Source organism: Salvelinus namaycush, chromosome 4 (genome assembly GCF_016432855.1).
Source record: "Salvelinus namaycush isolate Seneca chromosome 4, SaNama_1.0, whole genome shotgun sequence".
In the NCBI taxonomy this organism is placed as follows: Eukaryota; Metazoa; Chordata; class Actinopteri; order Salmoniformes; family Salmonidae; genus Salvelinus; species Salvelinus namaycush.
The window spans coordinates 48,973,677-48,996,773 of NC_052310.1; the positions used below are offsets into that span (position 1 = coordinate 48,973,677).

The window sequence follows — 23,097 nt, forward strand, 5'->3', positions numbered from 1 at the left end:
AGCTGTCTTCATCAGGGTATAATGACAAACACTGCAGGGTGACTAGTTTACAGTATATAGTGTAGTGTCAAAGGACACACAAAGGTGTTTGTAATCATGGCCTGGGGTGGCCTGATATCATTGGTTAATTCTCCGATATATAAAAAAATAAGATACCATGAATGGATAGCATACGATCATAGATACAATTTGGTTACAGAGGCCTACAGACATTTACAATAGCAAAATCACAATAATCACAAGAATGGCTTCAGATCAAAGTCTGCATTGAGAACGAAGTGAGCAAGGGTCTTTAAATTAAAGATCCAGGCAACCTCTCATTTTAACAATAAATGGTCGAGTTCACCCCCTCTACTAGGGAGGGTGACATGTTCGATGCCGATATAACTTAGGTACAAAATCGAGTAGGCCGCAACTGGATAAGTTAAGTTTTTGCACCTAATGATGCTACGATGCTTTGAGATTCATACTTTTAATTTGTGCTTTGTTTTACCCACATAATTTTTATCACAAGGGCAAGTTATAAGATAAATACTGCCTTAGTGGAGCACGTGATAACACCTTTAATTGGGATCTGTTTCCCTGTTTGGGGGTGTTTGAAGGATCTACATTTATAAGTGCCATTGCATTGAGCACAGCCATTACACTCGTAGTTTCCATCCAGTAGGTGTCACGTTCCTGACCTGTTTTCTGTTATTTTTGTATGTGTTTAGTTGGTCAGGGCGTGAATTGGGGTGGGCATTCTATGTTTTCTGTTTCTATGTTTAGGTCAGGTGTAATTAGCCTTATATGGTTCTCAATCAGGGACAGGTGTTTGACGTTTCCTCTGATTGAGAACCATATAAAGGTTGGCTGTTCACACTGTTTGTTTGTGGGTGATTATCTTCCGTGTCTGTGTATGTTTGCACCATATGGGACTGTTTCGGTTTGTTCGTTCGTTTGATGTAGTCTGTTCCTGTTCGTGAGTTCTTCGTATTTATGTAAGTTCTTAGTTCAGGTCTGTCTACGTTCGTTTTGTTATTTTGGTAATCATTTCAAGTGTTTTCGGTTTTCGTCTTTTCTTTAATAAAATCATTATGTCAAATTATCACGCTGCGCTTTGGTCCAATCCCTACTCCTCCTCTTCATCCGAAGAGGAGGTTGACAGCCGTTACAGAATCACCCACCAACCATGGAGCAAGCAGCGTGATAGGAACCAGCAACAGCGGCCAAAAAACCAGAACTCGTGGACTTGGGAGGAAATATTGGCTGGAGAAGGACCCTGGGCTCAGACAGGAGAGAATCGCCGCGCTCGGGAAGAGAGGGAGGCAGCTAAAGCCCAGGAGCGGTGGTATGAGGAGGCAGCAAGGAGACGTGGCTGGAAACCCGAAAAGAAACCCCAAAAATGTCTTGGGGGGGGGGGCTTAAAGGGAGAGTGGCGAAGTCAGGTAGGAGACCTGCGCCTACTCCCTGTACTTACCGTGGAGAGCGAGAGTACGGGCAGACACCGTGTTACGCAGTAGAGCGCATGGTGTCTCCTGTACGTGTGCATAGCCCGGTGCGGTACATACCAGCTCCTCGTATCGGCCGGGCCAGATTGAGCATTGAGCCAAGTGCCATGAAGCCGGCTCTACACATCTGGCGACCAGTGCGTCTCCTCGGGCCGGCTTACATGGCACCAGCCTTACGCATGGTGTCCCCGGTTCGCCTACATAGCCCGGTGCGGGTTATTCCACCTCCCCGCACTGGTCGGGTGACGGGGAGCATACAACCAGGTAAGGTTGGGCAGGCTCAGTGCTCAAGGGAGCCAGTACGCCTGCACGGTCCGGTATTTCCGGCGCCACCTCCCCGCTCCAGGCAAGTACCACCAGTGCCTACACCACGCACCAGGTTTCCAGTGCGTCTCCAGAGCCCTGTTCCTCCTCCACGCACTAGCCCTATGGTGCGTGTCTCCAGCCCAGTACCACCAGTGCCTACACCACGCACCAAGCCTCCTGTGTGTCTCCAGAGCCCTGTACGCACTGTTCCTTCTCCCCGTACTCGCCCTGAGGTGCGTGCCCTCAGCCCGGTACCACCAGTGCCGGTACCACGCACCAGGCCTATAGTACGCCTTGAGAGTCCAGTGTGCCCTGTTGTTGTTCCCCGCACTAGCCTGATGGTGCGTGTCCTTAGCCCGGTACCTCCAGTTCCGGTACCACGCACCAGGCCTACAGTGCGTCTCAGCCGGCCAGAGTCTGCCGTCTGCCCAGCGGCGCCTGAACGGCCCGTCTGCCCAGCGGCGCCTGAACTGCCCGTCTGCCCAGCGGCGCCTGAACTGCCCGTCTGCCCAACGCCGTCTGAACTGTCCGTCTGCCAAGCGTCGCATGAACTGCCCGTCGGTACTGAGCCTTCAAAGCCGCCCGTCTGCCATGAGCCTGAAAAGCCGCCCGTCTGCCATGAGCCTACAGAGCCGTCCGCCAGACAGGAGCCGCTAGAGCCTTCCGCCAGACAGGAGCCGCTAGAGCCTTCCGCCAGACAGGAGCAGCCAAAGCATTCCGCCAGACAGGATCAGCCAGAGCCTTCCGCCAGACAGGATCAGCCAGAGCCGTCATCCAGCCATGACCAGCCAGAGCCGTCATCCAGCCATGACCAGCCAGAGCCGTCATCCAGCCATGACCAGCCAGAGCCGTCATCCAGCCATGACCAGCCAGAGCCGTCATCCAGCCATGACCAGCCAGAGCCGTCATCCAGCCATGACCAGCCAGAGCCGTCATCCAGCCAGGATCCGCCAGAGCCAGCCAGCCAGGATCCGCCAGAGCCAGCCAGCCAGGATCCGCCATCCAATCCGGTGTTGCCCCTCATTCCGGTGTTGCCCCTCATTCCGGTGTTGCCCCTCATTCCGGTATTGCCCCTTAGTCCGGTGCTGCCCCTTAATCCGGTGGGTTTAATTTGGAGGGTGGTCATTGGGAGGAGGCTACAAAAGCGGGGATTTATTATGGTGGGATGGGGACCACGCCCAGAGCCTGAGCCGCCACCGTGGACAGATGCCCACCCAGACCCTCCCCTAGACTTTTGGTGGTGCGTCCGGAGTTCGCACCTTGAGGGGGGGGTTCTGTCACGTTCCTGACCTGTTTTCTGTTATTTTTGTATGTGTTTAGTTGGTCAGGGCGTGAATTGGGGTGGGCATTCTATGTTTTCTGTTTCTATGTTTAGGTCAGGTGTAATTAGCCTTATATGGTTCTCAATCAGGGACAGGTGTTTGACGTTTCCTCTGATTGAGAACCATATAAAGGTAGGCTGTTCACACTGTTTGTTTGTGGGTGATTATCTTCCGTGTCTGTGTATGTTTGCACCATACGGGACTGTTTCGGTTTGTTCGTTCGTTTGATGTAGTCTGTTCCTGTTCGTGAGTTCTTCGTATTTATGTAAGTTCTTAGTTCAGGTCTGTCTACGTTCGTTTTGTTATTTTGGTAATCATTTCAAGTGTTTTCGGTTTTCGTCTTTTCTTTAATAAAATCATTATGTCAAATTATCACGCTGCGCTTTGGTCCAATCCCTACTCCTCCTCTTCATCCGAAGAGGAGGTTGACAGCCGTTACAGAATCACCCACCAACCATGGAGCAAGCAGCGTGATAGGAACCAGCAACAGCGGCCAAAAAACCAGAACTCGTGGACTTGGGAGGAAATATTGGCTGGAGAAGGACCCTGGGCTCAGACAGGAGAGAATCGCCGCGCTCGGGAAGAGAGGGAGGCAGCTAAAGCCCAGGAGCGGTGGTATGAGGAGGCAGCAAGGAGACGTGGCTGGAAACCCGAAAAGAAACCCCAAAAATGTCTTGGGGGGGGGGCTTAAAGGGAGAGTGGCGAAGTCAGGTAGGAGACCTGCGCCTACTCCCTGTACTTACCGTGGAGAGCGAGAGTACGGGCAGACACCGTGTTACGCAGTAGAGCGCATGGTGTCTCCTGTACGTGTGCATAGCCCGGTGCGGTACATACCAGCTCCTCGTATCGGCCGGGCCAGATTGAGCATTGAGCCAAGTGCCATGAAGCCGGCTCTACACATCTGGCGACCAGTGCGTCTCCTCGGGCCGGCTTACATGGCACCAGCCTTACGCATGGTGTCCCCGGTTCGCCTACATAGCCCGGTGCGGGTTATTCCACCTCCCCGCACTGGTCGGGTGACGGGGAGCATACAACCAGGTAAGGTTGGGCAGGCTCAGTGCTCAAGGGAGCCAGTACGCCTGCACGGTCCGGTATTTCCGGCGCCACCTCCCCGCTCCAGGCAAGTACCACCAGTGCCTACACCACGCACCAGGTTTCCAGTGCGTCTCCAGAGCCCTGTTCCTCCTCCACGCACTAGCCCTATGGTGCGTGTCTCCAGCCCAGTACCACCAGTGCCTACACCACGCACCAAGCCTCCTGTGTGTCTCCAGAGCCCTGTACGCACTGTTCCTTCTCCCCGTACTCGCCCTGAGGTGCGTGCCCTCAGCCCGGTACCACCAGTGCCGGTACCACGCACCAGGCCTATAGTACGCCTTGAGAGTCCAGTGTGCCCTGTTGTTGTTCCCCGCACTAGCCTGATGGTGCGTGTCCTTAGCCCGGTACCTCCAGTTCCGGTACCACGCACCAGGCCTACAGTGCGTCTCAGCCGGCCAGAGTCTGCCGTCTGCCCAGCGGCGCCTGAACGGCCCGTCTGCCCAGCGGCGCCTGAACTGCCCGTCTGCCCAGCGGCGCCTGAACTGCCCGTCTGCCCAACGCCGTCTGAACTGTCCGTCTGCCAAGCGTCGCATGAACTGCCCGTCGGTACTGAGCCTTCAAAGCCGCCCGTCTGCCATGAGCCTGAAAAGCCGCCCGTCTGCCATGAGCCTACAGAGCCGTCCGCCAGACAGGAGCCGCTAGAGCCTTCCGCCAGACAGGAGCCGCTAGAGCCTTCCGCCAGACAGGAGCAGCCAAAGCCTTCCGCCAGACAGGATCAGCCAGAGCCTTCCGCCAGACAGGATCAGCCAGAGCCGTCATCCAGCCATGACCAGCCAGAGCCGTCATCCAGCCATGACCAGCCAGAGCCGTCATCCAGCCATGACCAGCCAGAGCCGTCATCCAGCCATGACCAGCCAGAGCCGTCATCCAGCCATGACCAGCCAGAGCCGTCATCCAGCCATGACCAGCCAGAGCCGTCATCCAGCCAGGATCCGCCAGAGCCAGCCAGCCAGGATCCGCCAGAGCCAGCCAGCCAGGATCCGCCATCCAATCCGGTGTTGCCCCTCATTCCGGTGTTGCCCCTCATTCCGGTGTTGCCCCTCATTCCGGTATTGCCCCTTAGTCCGGTGCTGCCCCTTAATCCGGTGGGTTTAATTTGGAGGGTGGTCATTGGGAGGAGGCTACAAAAGCGGGGATTTATTATGGTGGGATGGGGACCACGCCCAGAGCCTGAGCCGCCACCGTGGACAGATGCCCACCCAGACCCTCCCCTAGACTTTTGGTGGTGCGTCCGGAGTTCGCACCTTGAGGGGGGGGTTCTGTCACGTTCCTGACCTGTTTTCTGTTATTTTTGTATGTGTTTAGTTGGTCAGGGCGTGAATTGGGGTGGGCATTCTATGTTTTCTGTTTCTATGTTTAGGTCAGGTGTAATTAGCCTTATATGGTTCTCAATCAGGGACAGGTGTTTGACGTTTCCTCTGATTGAGAACCATATAAAGGTAGGCTGTTCACACTGTTTGTTTGTGGGTGATTATCTTCCGTGTCTGTGTATGTTTGCACCATACGGGACTGTTTCGGTTTGTTCGTTCGTTTGATGTAGTCTGTTCCTGTTCGTGAGTTCTTCGTATTTATGTAAGTTCTTAGTTCAGGTCTGTCTACGTTCGTTTTGTTATTTTGGTAATCATTTCAAGTGTTTTCGGTTTTCGTCTTTTCTTTAATAAAATCATTATGTCAAATTATCACGCTGCGCTTTGGTCCAATCCCTACTCCTCCTCTTCATCCGAAGAGGAGGTTGACAGCCGTTACAGAATCACCCACCAACCATGGAGCAAGCAGCGTGATAGGAACCAGCAACAGCGGCCAAAAAACCAGAACTCGTGGACTTGGGAGGAAATATTGGCTGGAGAAGGACCCTGGGCTCAGACAGGAGAGAATCGCCGCGCTCGGGAAGAGAGGGAGGCAGCTAAAGCCCAGGAGCGGTGGTATGAGGAGGCAGCAAGGAGACGTGGCTGGAAACCCGAAAAGAAACCCCAAAAATGTCTTGGGGGGGGGGCTTAAAGGGAGAGTGGCGAAGTCAGGTAGGAGACCTGCGCCTACTCCCTGTACTTACCGTGGAGAGCGAGAGTACGGGCAGACACCGTGTTACGCAGTAGAGCGCATGGTGTCTCCTGTACGTGTGCATAGCCCGGTGCGGTACATACCAGCTCCTCGTATCGGCCGGGCCAGATTGAGCATTGAGCCAAGTGCCATGAAGCCGGCTCTACACATCTGGCGACCAGTGCGTCTCCTCGGGCCGGCTTACATGGCACCAGCCTTACGCATGGTGTCCCCGGTTCGCCTACATAGCCCGGTGCGGGTTATTCCACCTCCCCGCACTGGTCGGGTGACGGGGAGCATACAACCAGGTAAGGTTGGGCAGGCTCAGTGCTCAAGGGAGCCAGTACGCCTGCACGGTCCGGTATTTCCGGCGCCACCTCCCCGCTCCAGGCAAGTACCACCAGTGCCTACACCACGCACCAGGTTTCCAGTGCGTCTCCAGAGCCCTGTTCCTCCTCCACGCACTAGCCCTATGGTGCGTGTCTCCAGCCCAGTACCACCAGTGCCTACACCACGCACCAAGCCTCCTGTGTGTCTCCAGAGCCCTGTACGCACTGTTCCTTCTCCCCGTACTCGCCCTGAGGTGCGTGCCCTCAGCCCGGTACCACCAGTGCCGGTACCACGCACCAGGCCTATAGTACGCCTTGAGAGTCCAGTGTGCCCTGTTGTTGTTCCCCGCACTAGCCTGATGGTGCGTGTCCTTAGCCCGGTACCTCCAGTTCCGGTACCACGCACCAGGCCTACAGTGCGTCTCAGCCGGCCAGAGTCTGCCGTCTGCCCAGCGGCGCCTGAACGGCCCGTCTGCCCAGCGGCGCCTGAACTGCCCGTCTGCCCAGCGGCGCCTGAACTGCCCGTCTGCCCAACGCCGTCTGAACTGTCCGTCTGCCAAGCGTCGCATGAACTGCCCGTCGGTACTGAGCCTTCAAAGCCGCCCGTCTGCCATGAGCCTGAAAAGCCGCCCGTCTGCCATGAGCCTACAGAGCCGTCCGCCAGACAGGAGCCGCTAGAGCCTTCCGCCAGACAGGAGCCGCTAGAGCCTTCCGCCAGACAGGAGCAGCCAAAGCCTTCCGCCAGACAGGATCAGCCAGAGCCTTCCGCCAGACAGGATCAGCCAGAGCCGTCATCCAGCCATGACCAGCCAGAGCCGTCATCCAGCCATGACCAGCCAGAGCCGTCATCCAGCCATGACCAGCCAGAGCCGTCATCCAGCCATGACCAGCCAGAGCCGTCATCCAGCCATGACCAGCCAGAGCCGTCATCCAGCCATGACCAGCCAGAGCCGTCATCCAGCCAGGATCCGCCAGAGCCAGCCAGCCAGGATCCGCCAGAGCCAGCCAGCCAGGATCCGCCATCCAATCCGGTGTTGCCCCTCATTCCGGTGTTGCCCCTCATTCCGGTGTTGCCCCTCATTCCGGTATTGCCCCTTAGTCCGGTGCTGCCCCTTAATCCGGTGGGTTTAATTTGGAGGGTGGTCATTGGGAGGAGGCTACAAAAGCGGGGATTTATTATGGTGGGATGGGGACCACGCCCAGAGCCTGAGCCGCCACCGTGGACAGATGCCCACCCAGACCCTCCCCTAGACTTTTGGTGGTGCGTCCGGAGTTCGCACCTTGAGGGGGGGGTTCTGTCACGTTCCTGACCTGTTTTCTGTTATTTTTGTATGTGTTTAGTTGGTCAGGGCGTGAATTGGGGTGGGCATTCTATGTTTTCTGTTTCTATGTTTAGGTCAGGTGTAATTAGCCTTATATGGTTCTCAATCAGGGACAGGTGTTTGACGTTTCCTCTGATTGAGAACCATATAAAGGTTGGCTGTTCACACTGTTTGTTTGTGGGTGATTATCTTCCGTGTCTGTGTATGTTTGCACCATATGGGACTGTTTCGGTTTGTTCGTTCGTTTGATGTAGTCTGTTCCTGTTCGTGAGTTCTTCGTATTTATGTAAGTTCTTAGTTCAGGTCTGTCTACGTTCGTTTTGTTATTTTGGTAATCATTTCAAGTGTTTTCGGTTTTCGTCTTTTCTTTAATAAAATCATTATGTCAAATTATCACGCTGCGCTTTGGTCCAATCCCTACTCCTCCTCTTCATCCGAAGAGGAGGTTGACAGCCGTTACAGAATCACCCACTAACCATGGAGCAAGCAGCGTGATAGGAACCAGCAACAGCGGCCAAAAAACCAGAACTCGTGGACTTGGGAGGAAATATTGGCTGGAGAAGGACCCTGGGCTCAGACAGGAGAGAATCGCCGCGCTCGGGAAGAGAGGGAGGCAGCTAAAGCCCAGGAGCGGTGGTATGAGGAGGCAGCAAGGAGACGTGGCTGGAAACCCGAAAAGAAACCCCAAAAATGTATTGGGGGGGGGGCTTAAAGGGAGAGTGGCGAAGTCAGGTAGGAGACCTGCGCCTACTCCCTGTACTTACCGTGGAGAGCGAGAGTACGGGCAGACACCGTGTTACGCAGTAGAGCGCATGGTGTCTCCTGTACGTGTGCATAGCCCGGTGCGGTACATACCAGCTCCTCGTATCGGCCGGGCCAGATTGAGCATTGAGCCAAGTGCCATGAAGCCGGCTCTACACATCTGGCGACCAGTGCGTCTCCTCGGGCCGGCTTACATGGCACCAGCCTTACGCATGGTGTTCCCGGTTCGCCTACATAGCCCGGTGCGGGTTATTCCACCTCCCCGCACTGGTCGGGTGACGGGGAGCATACAACCAGGTAAGGTTGGGCAGGCTCAGTGCTCAAGGGAGCCAGTACGCCTGCACGGTCCGGTATTTCCGGCGCCACCTCCCCGCTCCAGGCAAGTACCACCAGTGCCTACACCACGCACCAGGTTTCCAGTGCGTCTCCAGAGCCCTGTTCCTCCTCCACGCACTAGCCCTATGGTGCGTGTCTCCAGCCCAGTACCACCAGTGCCTACACCACGCACCAAGCCTCCTGTGTGTCTCCAGAGCCCTGTACGCACTGTTCCTTCTCCCCGTACTCGCCCTGAGGTGCGTGCCCTCAGCCCGGTACCACCAGTGCCGGTACCACGCACCAGGCCTATAGTACGCCTTGAGAGTCCAGTGTGCCCTGTTGTTGTTCCCCGCACTAGCCTGATGGTGCGTGTCCTTAGCCCGGTACCTCCAGTTCCGGTACCACGCACCAGGCCTACAGTGCGTCTCAGCCGGCCAGAGTCTGCCGTCTGCCCAGCGGCGCCTGAACGGCCCGTCTGCCCAGCGGCGCCTGAACTGCCCGTCTGCCCAGCGGCGCCTGAACTGCCCGTCTGCCCAACGCCGTCTGAACTGTCCGTCTGCCAAGCGTCGCATGAACTGCCCGTCGGTACTGAGCCTTCAAAGCCGCCCGTCTGCCATGAGCCTGAAAAGCCGCCCGTCTGCCATGAGCCTACAGAGCCGTCCGCCAGACAGGAGCCACTAGAGCCTTCCGCCAGACAGGAGCCGCTAGAGCCTTCCGCCAGACAGGAGCAGCCAAAGCATTCCGCCAGACAGGATCAGCCAGAGCCTTCCGCCAGACAGGATCAGCCAGAGCCGTCATCCAGCCATGACCAGCCAGAGCCGTCATCCAGCCATGACCAGCCAGAGCCGTCATCCAGCCATGACCAGCCAGAGCCGTCATCCAGCCATGACCAGCCAGAGCCGTCATCCAGCCATGACCAGCCAGAGCCGTCATCCAGCCATGACCAGCCAGAGCCGTCATCCAGCCATGACCAGCCAGAGCCGTCATCCAGCCAGGATCCGCCAGAGCCAGCCAGCCAGGATCCGCCAGAGCCAGCCAGCCAGGATCCGCCATCCAATCCGGTGTTGCCCCTCATTCCGGTGTTGCCCCTCATTCCGGTGTTGCCCCTCATTCCGGTATTGCCCCTTAGTCCGGTGCTGCCCCTTAATCCGGTGGGTTTAATTTGGAGGGTGGTCATTGGGAGGAGGCTACAAAAGCGGGGATTTATTATGGTGGGATGGGGACCACGCCCAGAGCCTGAGCCGCCACCGTGGACAGATGCCCACCCAGACCCTCCCCTAGACTTTTGGTGGTGCGTCCGGAGTTCGCACCTTGAGGGGGGGGTTCTGTCACGTTCCTGACCTGTTTTCTGTTATTTTTGTATGTGTTTAGTTGGTCAGGGCGTGAATTGGGGTGGGCATTCTATGTTTTCTGTTTCTATGTTTAGGTCAGGTGTAATTAGCCTTATATGGTTCTCAATCAGGGACAGGTGTTTGACGTTTCCTCTGATTGAGAACCATATAAAGGTAGGCTGTTCACACTGTTTGTTTGTGGGTGATTATCTTCCGTGTCTGTGTATGTTTGCACCATACGGGACTGTTTCGGTTTGTTCGTTCGTTTGATGTAGTCTGTTCCTGTTCGTGAGTTCTTCGTATTTATGTAAGTTCTTAGTTCAGGTCTGTCTACGTTCGTTTTGTTATTTTGGTAATCATTTCAAGTGTTTTCGGTTTTCGTCTTTTCTTTAATAAAATCATTATGTCAAATTATCACGCTGCGCTTTGGTCCAATCCCTACTCCTCCTCTTCATCCGAAGAGGAGGTTGACAGCCGTTACAGAATCACCCACCAACCATGGAGCAAGCAGCGTGATAGGAACCAGCAACAGCGGCCAAAAAACCAGAACTCGTGGACTTGGGAGGAAATATTGGCTGGAGAAGGACCCTGGGCTCAGACAGGAGAGAATCGCCGCGCTCGGGAAGAGAGGGAGGCAGCTAAAGCCCAGGAGCGGTGGTATGAGGAGGCAGCAAGGAGACGTGGCTGGAAACCCGAAAAGAAACCCCAAAAATGTCTTGGGGGGGGGGGGCTTAAAGGGAGAGTGGCGAAGTCAGGTAGGAGACCTGCGCCTACTCCCTGTACTTACCGTGGAGAGCGAGAGTACGGGCAGACACCGTGTTACGCAGTAGAGCGCATGGTGTCTCCTGTACGTGTGCATAGCCCGGTGCGGTACATACCAGCTCCTCGTATCGGCCGGGCCAGATTGAGCATTGAGCCAAGTGCCATGAAGCCGGCTCTACACATCTGGCGACCAGTGCGTCTCCTCGGGCCGGCTTACATGGCACCAGCCTTACGCATGGTGTCCCCGGTTCGCCTACATAGCCCGGTGCGGGTTATTCCACCTCCCCGCACTGGTCGGGTGACGGGGAGCATACAACCAGGTAAGGTTGGGCAGGCTCAGTGCTCAAGGGAGCCAGTACGCCTGCACGGTCCGGTATTTCCGGCGCCACCTCCCCGCTCCAGGCAAGTACCACCAGTGCCTACACCACGCACCAGGTTTCCAGTGCGTCTCCAGAGCCCTGTTCCTCCTCCACGCACTAGCCCTATGGTGCGTGTCTCCAGCCCAGTACCACCAGTGCCTACACCACGCACCAAGCCTCCTGTGTGTCTCCAGAGCCCTGTACGCACTGTTCCTTCTCCCCGTACTCGCCCTGAGGTGCGTGCCCTCAGCCCGGTACCACCAGTGCCGGTACCACGCACCAGGCCTATAGTACGCCTTGAGAGTCCAGTGTGCCCTGTTGTTGTTCCCCGCACTAGCCTGATGGTGCGTGTCCTTAGCCCGGTACCTCCAGTTCCGGTACCACGCACCAGGCCTACAGTGCGTCTCAGCCGGCCAGAGTCTGCCGTCTGCCCAGCGGCGCCTGAACGGCCCGTCTGCCCAGCGGCGCCTGAACTGCCCGTCTGCCCAGCGGCGCCTGAACTGCCCGTCTGCCCAACGCCGTCTGAACTGTCCGTCTGCCAAGCGTCGCATGAACTGCCCGTCGGTACTGAGCCTTCAAAGCCGCCCGTCTGCCATGAGCCTGAAAAGCCGCCCGTCTGCCATGAGCCTACAGAGCCGTCCGCCAGACAGGAGCCGCTAGAGCCTTCCGCCAGACAGGAGCCGCTAGAGCCTTCCGCCAGACAGGAGCAGCCAAAGCATTCCGCCAGACAGGATCAGCCAGAGCCTTCCGCCAGACAGGATCAGCCAGAGCCGTCATCCAGCCATGACCAGCCAGAGCCGTCATCCAGCCATGACCAGCCAGAGCCGTCATCCAGCCATGACCAGCCAGAGCCGTCATCCAGCCATGACCAGCCAGAGCCGTCATCCAGCCATGACCAGCCAGAGCCGTCATCCAGCCATGACCAGCCAGAGCCGTCATCCAGCCAGGATCCGCCAGAGCCAGCCAGCCAGGATCCGCCAGAGCCAGCCAGCCAGGATCCGCCATCCAATCCGGTGTTGCCCCTCATTCCGGTGTTGCCCCTCATTCCGGTGTTGCCCCTCATTCCGGTATTGCCCCTTAGTCCGGTGCTGCCCCTTAATCCGGTGGGTTTAATTTGGAGGGTGGTCATTGGGAGGAGGCTACAAAAGCGGGGATTTATTATGGTGGGATGGGGACCACGCCCAGAGCCTGAGCCGCCACCGTGGACAGATGCCCACCCAGACCCTCCCCTAGACTTTTGGTGGTGCGTCCGGAGTTCGCACCTTGAGGGGGGGGTTCTGTCACGTTCCTGACCTGTTTTCTGTTATTTTTGTATGTGTTTAGTTGGTCAGGGCGTGAATTGGGGTGGGCATTCTATGTTTTCTGTTTCTATGTTTAGGTCAGGTGTAATTAGCCTTATATGGTTCTCAATCAGGGACAGGTGTTTGACGTTTCCTCTGATTGAGAACCATATAAAGGTAGGCTGTTCACACTGTTTGTTTGTGGGTGATTATCTTCCGTGTCTGTGTATGTTTGCACCATACGGGACTGTTTCGGTTTGTTCGTTCGTTTGATGTAGTCTGTTCCTGTTCGTGAGTTCTTCGTATTTATGTAAGTTCTTAGTTCAGGTCTGTCTACGTTCGTTTTGTTATTTTGGTAATCATTTCAAGTGTTTTCGGTTTTCGTCTTTTCTTTAATAAAATCATTATGTCAAATTATCACGCTGCGCTTTGGTCCAATCCCTACTCCTCCTCTTCATCCGAAGAGGAGGTTGACAGCCGTTACAGAATCACCCACCAACCATGGAGCAAGCAGCGTGATAGGAACCAGCAACAGCGGCCAAAAAACCAGAACTCGTGGACTTGGGAGGAAATATTGGCTGGAGAAGGACCCTGGGCTCAGACAGGAGAGAATCGCCGCGCTCGGGAAGAGAGGGAGGCAGCTAAAGCCCAGGAGCGGTGGTATGAGGAGGCAGCAAGGAGACGTGGCTGGAAACCCGAAAAGAAACCCCAAAAATGTCTTGGGGGGGGGGGCTTAAAGGGAGAGTGGCGAAGTCAGGTAGGAGACCTGCGCCTACTCCCTGTACTTACCGTGGAGAGCGAGAGTACGGGCAGACACCGTGTTACGCAGTAGAGCGCATGGTGTCTCCTGTACGTGTGCATAGCCCGGTGCGGTACATACCAGCTCCTCGTATCGGCCGGGCCAGATTGAGCATTGAGCCAAGTGCCATGAAGCCGGCTCTACACATCTGGCGACCAGTGCGTCTCCTCGGGCCGGCTTACATGGCACCAGCCTTACGCATGGTGTCCCCGGTTCGCCTACATAGCCCGGTGCGGGTTATTCCACCTCCCCGCACTGGTCGGGTGACGGGGAGCATACAACCAGGTAAGGTTGGGCAGGCTCAGTGCTCAAGGGAGCCAGTACGCCTGCACGGTCCGGTATTTCCGGCGCCACCTCCCCGCTCCAGGCAAGTACCACCAGTGCCTACACCACGCACCAGGTTTCCAGTGCGTCTCCAGAGCCCTGTTCCTCCTCCACGCACTAGCCCTATGGTGCGTGTCTCCAGCCCAGTACCACCAGTGCCTACACCACGCACCAAGCCTCCTGTGTGTCTCCAGAGCCCTGTACGCACTGTTCCTTCTCCCCGTACTCGCCCTGAGGTGCGTGCCCTCAGCCCGGTACCACCAGTGCCGGTACCACGCACCAGGCCTATAGTACGCCTTGAGAGTCCAGTGTGCCCTGTTGTTGTTCCCCGCACTAGCCTGATGGTGCGTGTCCTTAGCCCGGTACCTCCAGTTCCGGTACCACGCACCAGGCCTACAGTGCGTCTCAGCCGGCCAGAGTCTGCCGTCTGCCCAGCGGCGCCTGAACGGCCCGTCTGCCCAGCGGCGCCTGAACTGCCCGTCTGCCCAGCGGCGCCTGAACTGCCCGTCTGCCCAACGCCGTCTGAACTGTCCGTCTGCCAAGCGTCGCATGAACTGCCCGTCGGTACTGAGCCTTCAAAGCCGCCCGTCTGCCATGAGCCTGAAAAGCCGCCCGTCTGCCATGAGCCTACAGAGCCATCCGCCAGACAGGAGCCGCTAGAGCCTTCCGCCAGACAGGAGCCGCTAGAGCCTTCCGCCAGACAGGAGCAGCCAAAGCATTCCGCCAGACAGGATCAGCCAGAGCCTTCCGCCAGACAGGATCAGCCAGAGCCGTCATCCAGCCATGACCAGCCAGAGCCGTCATCCAGCCATGACCAGCCAGAGCCGTCATCCAGCCATGACCAGCCAGAGCCGTCATCCAGCCATGACCAGCCAGAGCCGTCATCCAGCCATGACCAGCCAGAGCCGTCATCCAGCCATGACCAGCCAGAGCCGTCATCCAGCCAGGATCCGCCAGAGCCAGCCAGCCAGGATCCGCCAGAGCCAGCCAGCCAGGATCCGCCATCCAATCCGGTGTTGCCCCTCATTCCGGTGTTGCCCCTCATTCCGGTGTTGCCCCTCATTCCGGTATTGCCCCTTAGTCCGGTGCTGCCCCTTAATCCGGTGGGTTTAATTTGGAGGGTGGTCATTGGGAGGAGGCTACAAAAGCGGGGATTTATTATGGTGGGATGGGGACCACGCCCAGAGCCTGAGCCGCCACCGTGGACAGATGCCCACCCAGACCCTCCCCTAGACTTTTGGTGGTGCGTCCGGAGTTCGCACCTTGAGGGGGGGGTTCTGTCACGTTCCTGACCTGTTTTCTGTTATTTTTGTATGTGTTTAGTTGGTCAGGGCGTGAATTGGGGTGGGCATTCTATGTTTTCTGTTTCTATGTTTAGGTCAGGTGTAATTAGCCTTATATGGTTCTCAATCAGGGACAGGTGTTTGACGTTTCCTCTGATTGAGAACCATATAAAGGTAGGCTGGTCACACTGTTTGTTTGTGGGTGATTATCTTCCGTGTCTGTGTATGTTTGCACCATACGGGACTGTTTCGGTTTGTTCGTTCGTTTGATGTAGTCTGTTCCTGTTCGTGAGTTCTTCGTATTTATGTAAGTTCTTAGTTCAGGTCTGTCTACGTTCGTTTTGTTATTTTGGTAATCATTTCAAGTGTTTTCGGTTTTCGTCTTTTCTTTAATAAAATCATTATGTCAAATGATCACGCTGCGCTTTGGTCCAATCCCTACTCCTCCTCTTCATCCGAAGAGGAGGAGGACAGCCGTTACAGTAGGGGTGTAAGTAGACGTTGTGCAGGGATATCTTGGGGTGGTAAATCAGAGTTTACCAATTGATCTCTGAGATTTCTGCCCCGCGAGAATATGACCAAGGAAGGGTCCGAAAACACATTGTCATCGGATCTTAGAATGTGCCAATGTTTGTGAACGATTCCCTTAATTTGTTCAGAGCACTTTGAATAGCGAGTAGTTAGAACATAAGAATGCTTCTTTTTGCGAGACTGTCCTTGAAAAAGATAATGTCTCGGTTTGCTTTGAATTTTCTCAATGGCAGTATTAATCTGTCAATTTTTGTACCCCTCTCTTATACCTTGATGAAGACAGCTTGTCTGTCGAAACGTTGGATATTAGGTTATTCAATTATTGCATCTGAGCTCGTAGAGTGTGTGGCTCTCCTTTAATTTTTCAAGGTAGATAGTGTAACCATAATGGTAACCTGGTTTGTCTTTGTTTTCCTCCTCCTGTTCATTCTTCACCTCTTTCACTCCCTCTGCTCTTACTATTCCCTATCCGGTCCTTGACCTCTACCCCAGTTTCACCTCTTTTTTATCCTCCTTCCTCAGCACTATCTGTCTCTCTCGATCTACCTTCTGAAGAAGCCCCTCTCTCACCGTCACTTGTTTACTCTCTGTTTATCTCCATTCCTCCCTCTATCATATCAGGAAATCAAATAAACACTTGGAGGGAGCTGTTTACCCTGGGAGCAGTTAAAACAGAGGTGATGAATTAGCAGTGGAATGAGGGTTGATGATGAATCCACCTTCCCTCTGCGATCGGCCATGTTTGTTTTCAATTGACCACAGTGTGTTTGTTATCGCCTTCCCACGAAGACCCAATCAACAACCTCCCGTGAAAGAGTACCTTTCGCCCCTGCATATCAGACCATTTAACTAACTTAACTCTGAAGTAAAGCCTCCAAAACTCTGTTAAAATAATGGGACTATTTTCATCATAACAGACAAAGTATTGTGTAAAGCCAAGATTCAAATGTTTATTGATGAATGTTTCACAACTCTTAAGTGTAAGGTTTGGTTGTCATGTCTATTAAAACATGTGGGATGTCTTTCTAGGCAGTTTTACATAGGCTTTGCGGCAGGCTATTTCTAGCTAACTGTTCCCATTCTTGTTGTAAGACTGAGCTCACTGACCCCTTCTCAAGTGCTTTTGTATTCAAATGAGAGTTGGTAATTTGTAACACATGTTCTTCCGCTTTGTCGCTCTCTGTCCTTGAGTCCAAGTTTAAAGGAAGCCTGGATGAAAGTGTCTCTCTGAAATAAATATTGGGTTTTCCCTTGAGGCAAATGACGAGGTTGTCCACAGAGAGAGGAATGTTCGATGTAACACTGACATGTGACTTGGAAGGCTCCAGACGAAATTCACTGGGTGCCTCCACTGCAGAAAAAAAGCAACAACAGCAATGTCTTATTTGTGTTATTTCTATCATTTCAGACCCCGGGGTTAAACAGTTTCTGGCTCCACAGTTTCGACCACTCTTGTTTATTTTCTGACCATGAAACTAACCACAGAATAACAGTGGAAGCGGACTCGTAGGAACGGCACTGTTTGGTCTAGCTCGATTTTCCCCACTCGTTTCACAGATTCTCATGCGTGCGATGCCTTTGATGGAGCCTCTATGCCTCTGAACAGAACATTGGCCATGTGATAATCTGTTTCTGATGTAAATAACGATTAGTTATACTCTCTTCAGGGGACTGACTACTGCCTTGGCTAGTAGAGTTGTCTCCAGGAGTAGGCCTAATCTACACGTAACATCATGTCAGATAAGATCTATTCATTGTTGTCCAAAATGTATTTTGAAACCTCTAGACTAGTACTGTAAAACTCAAATGGGTCACTATATCAGGCCGGTATCGATTCACAGCATCATGGATTCCATACTCCTTTGGTGACTGTTGTTGCATTGATCTGATGACATCTATCCTGTTCTGATTTCTGATTGGTTATTGATGAGCAATAGAAAGCATATGTAAAAATGGGGATCAGTTATAGGATGATTTAGTATGGGGAGCCGTGGACAAAAGTCATCGTCCCATTGGACATGTCAGGGTTCCTTAGATGTGGCTCTGGCTTCAATTACACACAGCGATTTGATATTCCCTGAATAAAGGCAGGCCAGAGATCCATGCCAGGAAAGATTCCTGATCGTCTGCTTTAGTGGATGTCTTGGAAAGCTATGAAGAGGTTATGGGTAATTTCAGACCAATAAACGCTTTTAGGCTGCTATGGATTTGGAATATGATCTTGAAAGCTACTAAGACATTTCTTAGAATTGTGTGTGAAAGCAAAACCAATATAACTGGAGAGACATGCACATGCGATAGGCTGGGTTTGAACCCGGGTCGTCTGCACACCAAAATACTGGGTTTTTAGCCCAAGCGCCATTGTGGTTCACTGAACCAACTCTCTTACACTTCACCTTAGCTTTAAAATGTTCTGCACACTACAAGACTGTTAGCCTGCTAGGCATTATCTCTGGGAGCTAATGCAAGTCAGGTCTCAAACAAAATTGGTTCACCGGACCACCTTGGCTACAGTAGCACAGACTTCCTCGATATCTCTATGAAGTTAGCTGGAAGGAGAGAGAGTTATGAAAAAATCCCTCCTAAGGCTAATGATATCCCCTGGAATTCCTCTGCCTATTTGAGGCTTTGCAAAATGTGATGTTGCTCTCTAATATCAAGTAATTTTTTTGATGAGTTTGAGGACATTTCACGATAATTTACTGAACTCAATAAAACTAAATGTACACAAAGAATACTTGCCCAGAAAACCATGGTGTTCATTTATCAGTGGTGCGACCACAATCATTTCAACACTCAATTACATGAACTAACCCTGAAAATGACAGCAAGTGTTATTAATGTTGATGTGTGAAATCCTGTGTAATCTTTCTGTATATGCAAAATCAATAATTCTTCCTTTATTAGAAATTGTTTAATCTATTCAGTACTGATAATAAAACCTTGTTCTATGCCTTATGTGTAACCACATTGTTATCATCACTGCAATGTAGCTTTATGTTTTCCATAATGACTTAACTAGTAACTAGCTCATGGGTTGGAGTGCCACATGTTTCTATAATGATCCATTACTGCTGTACTTGTCGTTACACAGCCTACTACTTAACTTTCTGATGTTGTCCTGTTGAGTGGTGTCACGTTCCTGACCTGTTTTCTGTTGTTTTGTATGTGTTTAGTTGGTCAGGACGTGAGCTGGGTGGGAATTCTATGTTGTGTGTCTAGTTTGTCTGTTTCTATGTCCAGCCTAATATGGTTCTCAATCAGAGGCAGATGGTAATCGTTGTCCCTGATTGAGAATCATATATAGGAGGCTTGTTTTGTGTTGGGATGTTGTGGGTGTTTGTTTCCTGTCTCTGTGATTGTCTGCACCAGATAGGTCTGTGTCGGTTTTTGCACATTTGTTATTTTGTATTGTTTGTAGTGTTTTACTTGTTCTTTATTAAACATGTTTAACACTAGCCGCGCTGCACTTTGGTCCTCTCCTTCACCCCTGGAAGAAAACAGTTACAAGTGGCTTGTTATCTACAGTATGCCTATATTCTGACTATGTTTTCTCTTATAGCAAAAACTGATCTGGAGGCACAAGAAACACAACTAGAGAACACTCATAAAATGTAAGAATAAACCTGATATGATTTTATCAGCTCACCGTATGATAACATTGGCTCAAAGGATAATGTTGTGTCAGAACAATTTTCAATACGGTGAGCTGAGTTCACTCACTTCTATTCTCTACTACTGCATGCCAGTACGTATCGGTCCTGTGTCGATGTTTAGATCCCGAGGCTACATGGAACCTCTACCTCTAGATGGCCTTGACTGCGGGTCCTATGATAGACTGAAGGCCTCCAGTGTCTGTGTTGTTTATCTAAGCAAAGCCAGAGTAGACAGCGTTGGCTCCAGGCTTCTGTTAACACTAGGCAGGAATGTTCCCTCCAAACAAAGGGTCCCCAACCTGTCCAGAGTATTGATCAAGCACAACACCAGGGCATTTGTCACTTTCACGTGTGCTCTCTCTTCCTCTATTTACCTTTCTCTCCTTTCTCTCTCTCTCTCTCCCTTTCTTTGTGTTTGTCCCTCTTGAGACTTGAGCACAGCAAGATTAATTTCCTTTTAAGGGTTTATAACCTGTACGCCTAGAATTGTATCTGTGGAGGGAAAATATTTATGTTATCAATTTAGGAAAGAATGCCATTGTGGCAGCTAATACATTCTAATATTTTTTATTACGAAATGGCCAGTTGCCTCCATTTAGTATACTTCCATATCAAGTTTAATGCATGAAATGGTCTTAAGATTAACTTTCACATTTCGCATATTTATTATAAGCATACAGGTTTCATAATGACTTAGTCTTTCTGTAATCTATTGCTGTGATTTTGGTATTTTAGGTTTGATTTCATGTTTTTGTTCTATCTATCCTCAGTTTCTTGGAGCTGAGCGTGTTCTTTTCAGCCAAGGCTAAGGCAGGTGAGAAGGAAGTGTCTCCCAACACGCTGTTCTCAGTGTGGCATGAGTTCTCCACTGATGTCAAAGACCTTTGGAAGAAGGAAAACAAACTGATGTTACAGGAACGGTAAGGACTGGTGTAAAATATGTTTTGCAGTCCTTTCATGTGTGTTGAGTCTATCCTATTCAATGAAAGCCACTCTTTCTTTGGGGATTGTTGTACTATGTATGTTCTGACCTTCTACAGACCTACCACAGAATGACTGTACATGTCAAAATGACATGTCTACTGCACCACTATATCCCCCTGCGCATGAACACAATGAACATACTGTTTCACATTCACCTTCAAGCACATTACCTTGACAAGCCAATTGAAGTCATCTGTCAGCTTAATGTGTAGAATAAAGCACCTTGACTGAGGTCAAATGTAGTACACGTTGAGCTCTTCAACTCCCTTTGAAACAATACAGAAGGGTGTGTTGTAACAACCACGGATGCTGTAGCAACCGAACACCATTAATCCCAGTATGTAATCATTTCGTAGCAGGGAGAAGCATAAGACAAACTAACATTTTGCTTCCTAAAGAAGTTAAAGATGGAATCTGCAGTAGGGGAAACAGCGCCACTGTCTGTCACACCGCCATTGTTATGGTTTTATTTTGTTGACGAAGTGGAGGTGTACTGCAACAAAAAATTGCAGTGCATATTCTGCTGTTCTGTCACGTGTGCAATGATGTCAGAGGGAAGAAAACAGTGTTTGTTGTTTGCAGTAACTTATTTGTTGTAATATCTTAAACGGATATGTCAGTTTCACAATTAAGGATTCCAGCTTCATATTGCTGAAAAGTTAAACCCACCCTGTTAGGTCAATATCAAGCAGAAAGTCAGGAGTTGTCATAGATGAGTGTTGAATCTTCAGTGTTGGAATGATCCCCAAACATGAGTTTCCAATAGCAGGCATCACATGTTCACTATTAGATCCTATCAGAGTCATTCAAATTCATAGATAAGATGAGAGAGAGAAGGGTTGAAATGACCCAGATCGGTTTCTTAACCCCACTAATAAAAAGAACACATGAGTGATTCTGTTAGCTTCCAGTGGTTTGTTGGGTTTAGAGATAGCATTTGAAATGCAAATTGTTTTGTTCTGCTGGATGTAGATTATAATTGTGATATGTATTTGCTCATTTGCTGGATAAGTAATAAAAACACATTTGTAATCATTAACTATTTGGCCTACAGTGTAACACCATCTATAAAATTGAGAGCTTTAAAATGATCCCTCCCGACTTACTATGAAGGCATACCAAATTTGGACAAACACGCACACACATTTGAATTTACTGGTCTAGAATTGGGATGGGCAACTGGCGGCCCAAGGCCTCCCTTTTATAGGCTCGTGGATACATTTCTGAAGACAAAAAAAAGTATATTGACAGTGTAATTTCAAAATTTGGTTGTGCATCAGATGTTTTTCTGTTGTTGTTAGTCACTAACAGTCACTTAATTAGCACGCCAGCAAAAATTGTTTAGATTGGTATGTTAGTCTAGTAGCCACCTATCTAAACTTGTAGAAATCGTGGTCAATTTACCGACTGGGGGGCCCCCATTGATTTCATTAGTCACTCTCAGTCAGATATCATATTTAAAACAGTTCTCTCTGCCCCATGGCAAAATGGGTAGAATTGCAGGAAATTAGTTGTAAAATTGCAAAATCTTCTCTCCGCCCCATGGCAAAACGTGTAGAATGGATGGGGGCGGACAAACTAAATTTCGCTTAGGGCCCCGAAAAGGCTAGGGCCGGCTGTATGTATGGGTAAGGATGTGGGTACGCAGAACTGCGAGCAACTGCGGCCTCCCATGATGAGTTTAGATTTTTTTTATAGCCCCCACCCCCATCAAAGTTGCCCATCACTGGTCTAGAATGTATCTTTTACCTCGTGCAGTGTGGAAAGTTGTGCCACTGAATGGTTTAGAGCTTGCACTATCGTTACAGTAGATCAGAAAGCAGTTTCTTAAAACAGTGAAACTGGTCACCCAAATCTTTCTTGTGTGTAAACAGCACAGACCCAAATCTTGCCTGGAGAACCTCATTGCTGAATTGCCTGACCTTTTACTACTGCAAACATACCCTATCTCCATTTCTAGGAGAAGATACATTTTAAATGGCTGAAACTATTGGTGTCTTTTCAGACTGAAAATGGCAGAGGTCTTCAATCAAGCCAGAGAGAAGGCCTCGTACAGCATCAAACCCAAACAGTCTTCTGGAATAGTGAGTTCTCTTTTTGTGTCTTTTGCCTTTGTCCTAACCCCTTTCCGTCTTTCTTTTGTCTTCTTATTCCTCGTATATTTCTCCCGTTCTCACTCGTTTTGAAAATCTCCGTATAAATTTCCCCCCACCCGTCACCACTTTGAGTGCATAGGATTCTCACATACGTTATTTTTGTTTGAAAATGCACGGATGAATTCATTTACGTGCACCATTGTAATGTCTGTAACTCACTTTCATCTGTTTTGTGTTCCACAGAAAGCCAAACTGGGTCAGAAGATCTGAGCCAATGGACTGGCCTTATCCAGGATCAGTTTGCACAAGTGAGATCAACACAACCTGAAATAGCTTTTTAGCTATTGTATTGTGTTTAAAAATATATTTATTATGTTATTTTCTTTTTTAATTGCTTCTTTCGGTCACCCAACTGGGTATATGTATGCCTGACAGGTTGTTACCTTGTTGGAAAGTGTGATATTAACACAGTACCATACTTTGTCGTAATCTGTCAATGATACATTTCCCCCAGTTCCAAACAGCGCATTCTGCTGTCCAAAGTAAGTATGTAGATTTAATTAAACAGCTAATCATTTTTGGACAGGTGCCATTGTAAAGAGAAATACATTGTTTTACAGTGAGACATGTGTTGTGGTATCAGCCTATCCCCTGTAGCTATAGATAAGACACCAGTTAAGACAATCATGTTTTACAGAGAAAATAAGCTATTTT

At 51.2% G+C, this 23,097-nt stretch overlaps 1 protein-coding gene across 1 annotated transcript in view; it reads left to right on the forward strand.

Annotated features, from left to right (window-relative positions):
* Nucleotides 1-22,653, forward strand: part of LOC120045904 (formin-2-like) — a 75,517-nt gene extending 52,864 nt beyond the window's left edge. The window contains exons 13-16 of the mRNA XM_038990833.1: nucleotides 19,210-19,261; nucleotides 20,074-20,223; nucleotides 22,293-22,371; nucleotides 22,627-22,653. Coding sequence (XP_038846761.1) covers nucleotides 19,210-19,261; nucleotides 20,074-20,223; nucleotides 22,293-22,371; nucleotides 22,627-22,653 — 308 coding nt within the window. The remainder of the gene's footprint in view (nucleotides 1-19,209; nucleotides 19,262-20,073; nucleotides 20,224-22,292; nucleotides 22,372-22,626) is intronic.
* Nucleotides 22,654-23,097: the final 444 nt, after the last annotated feature.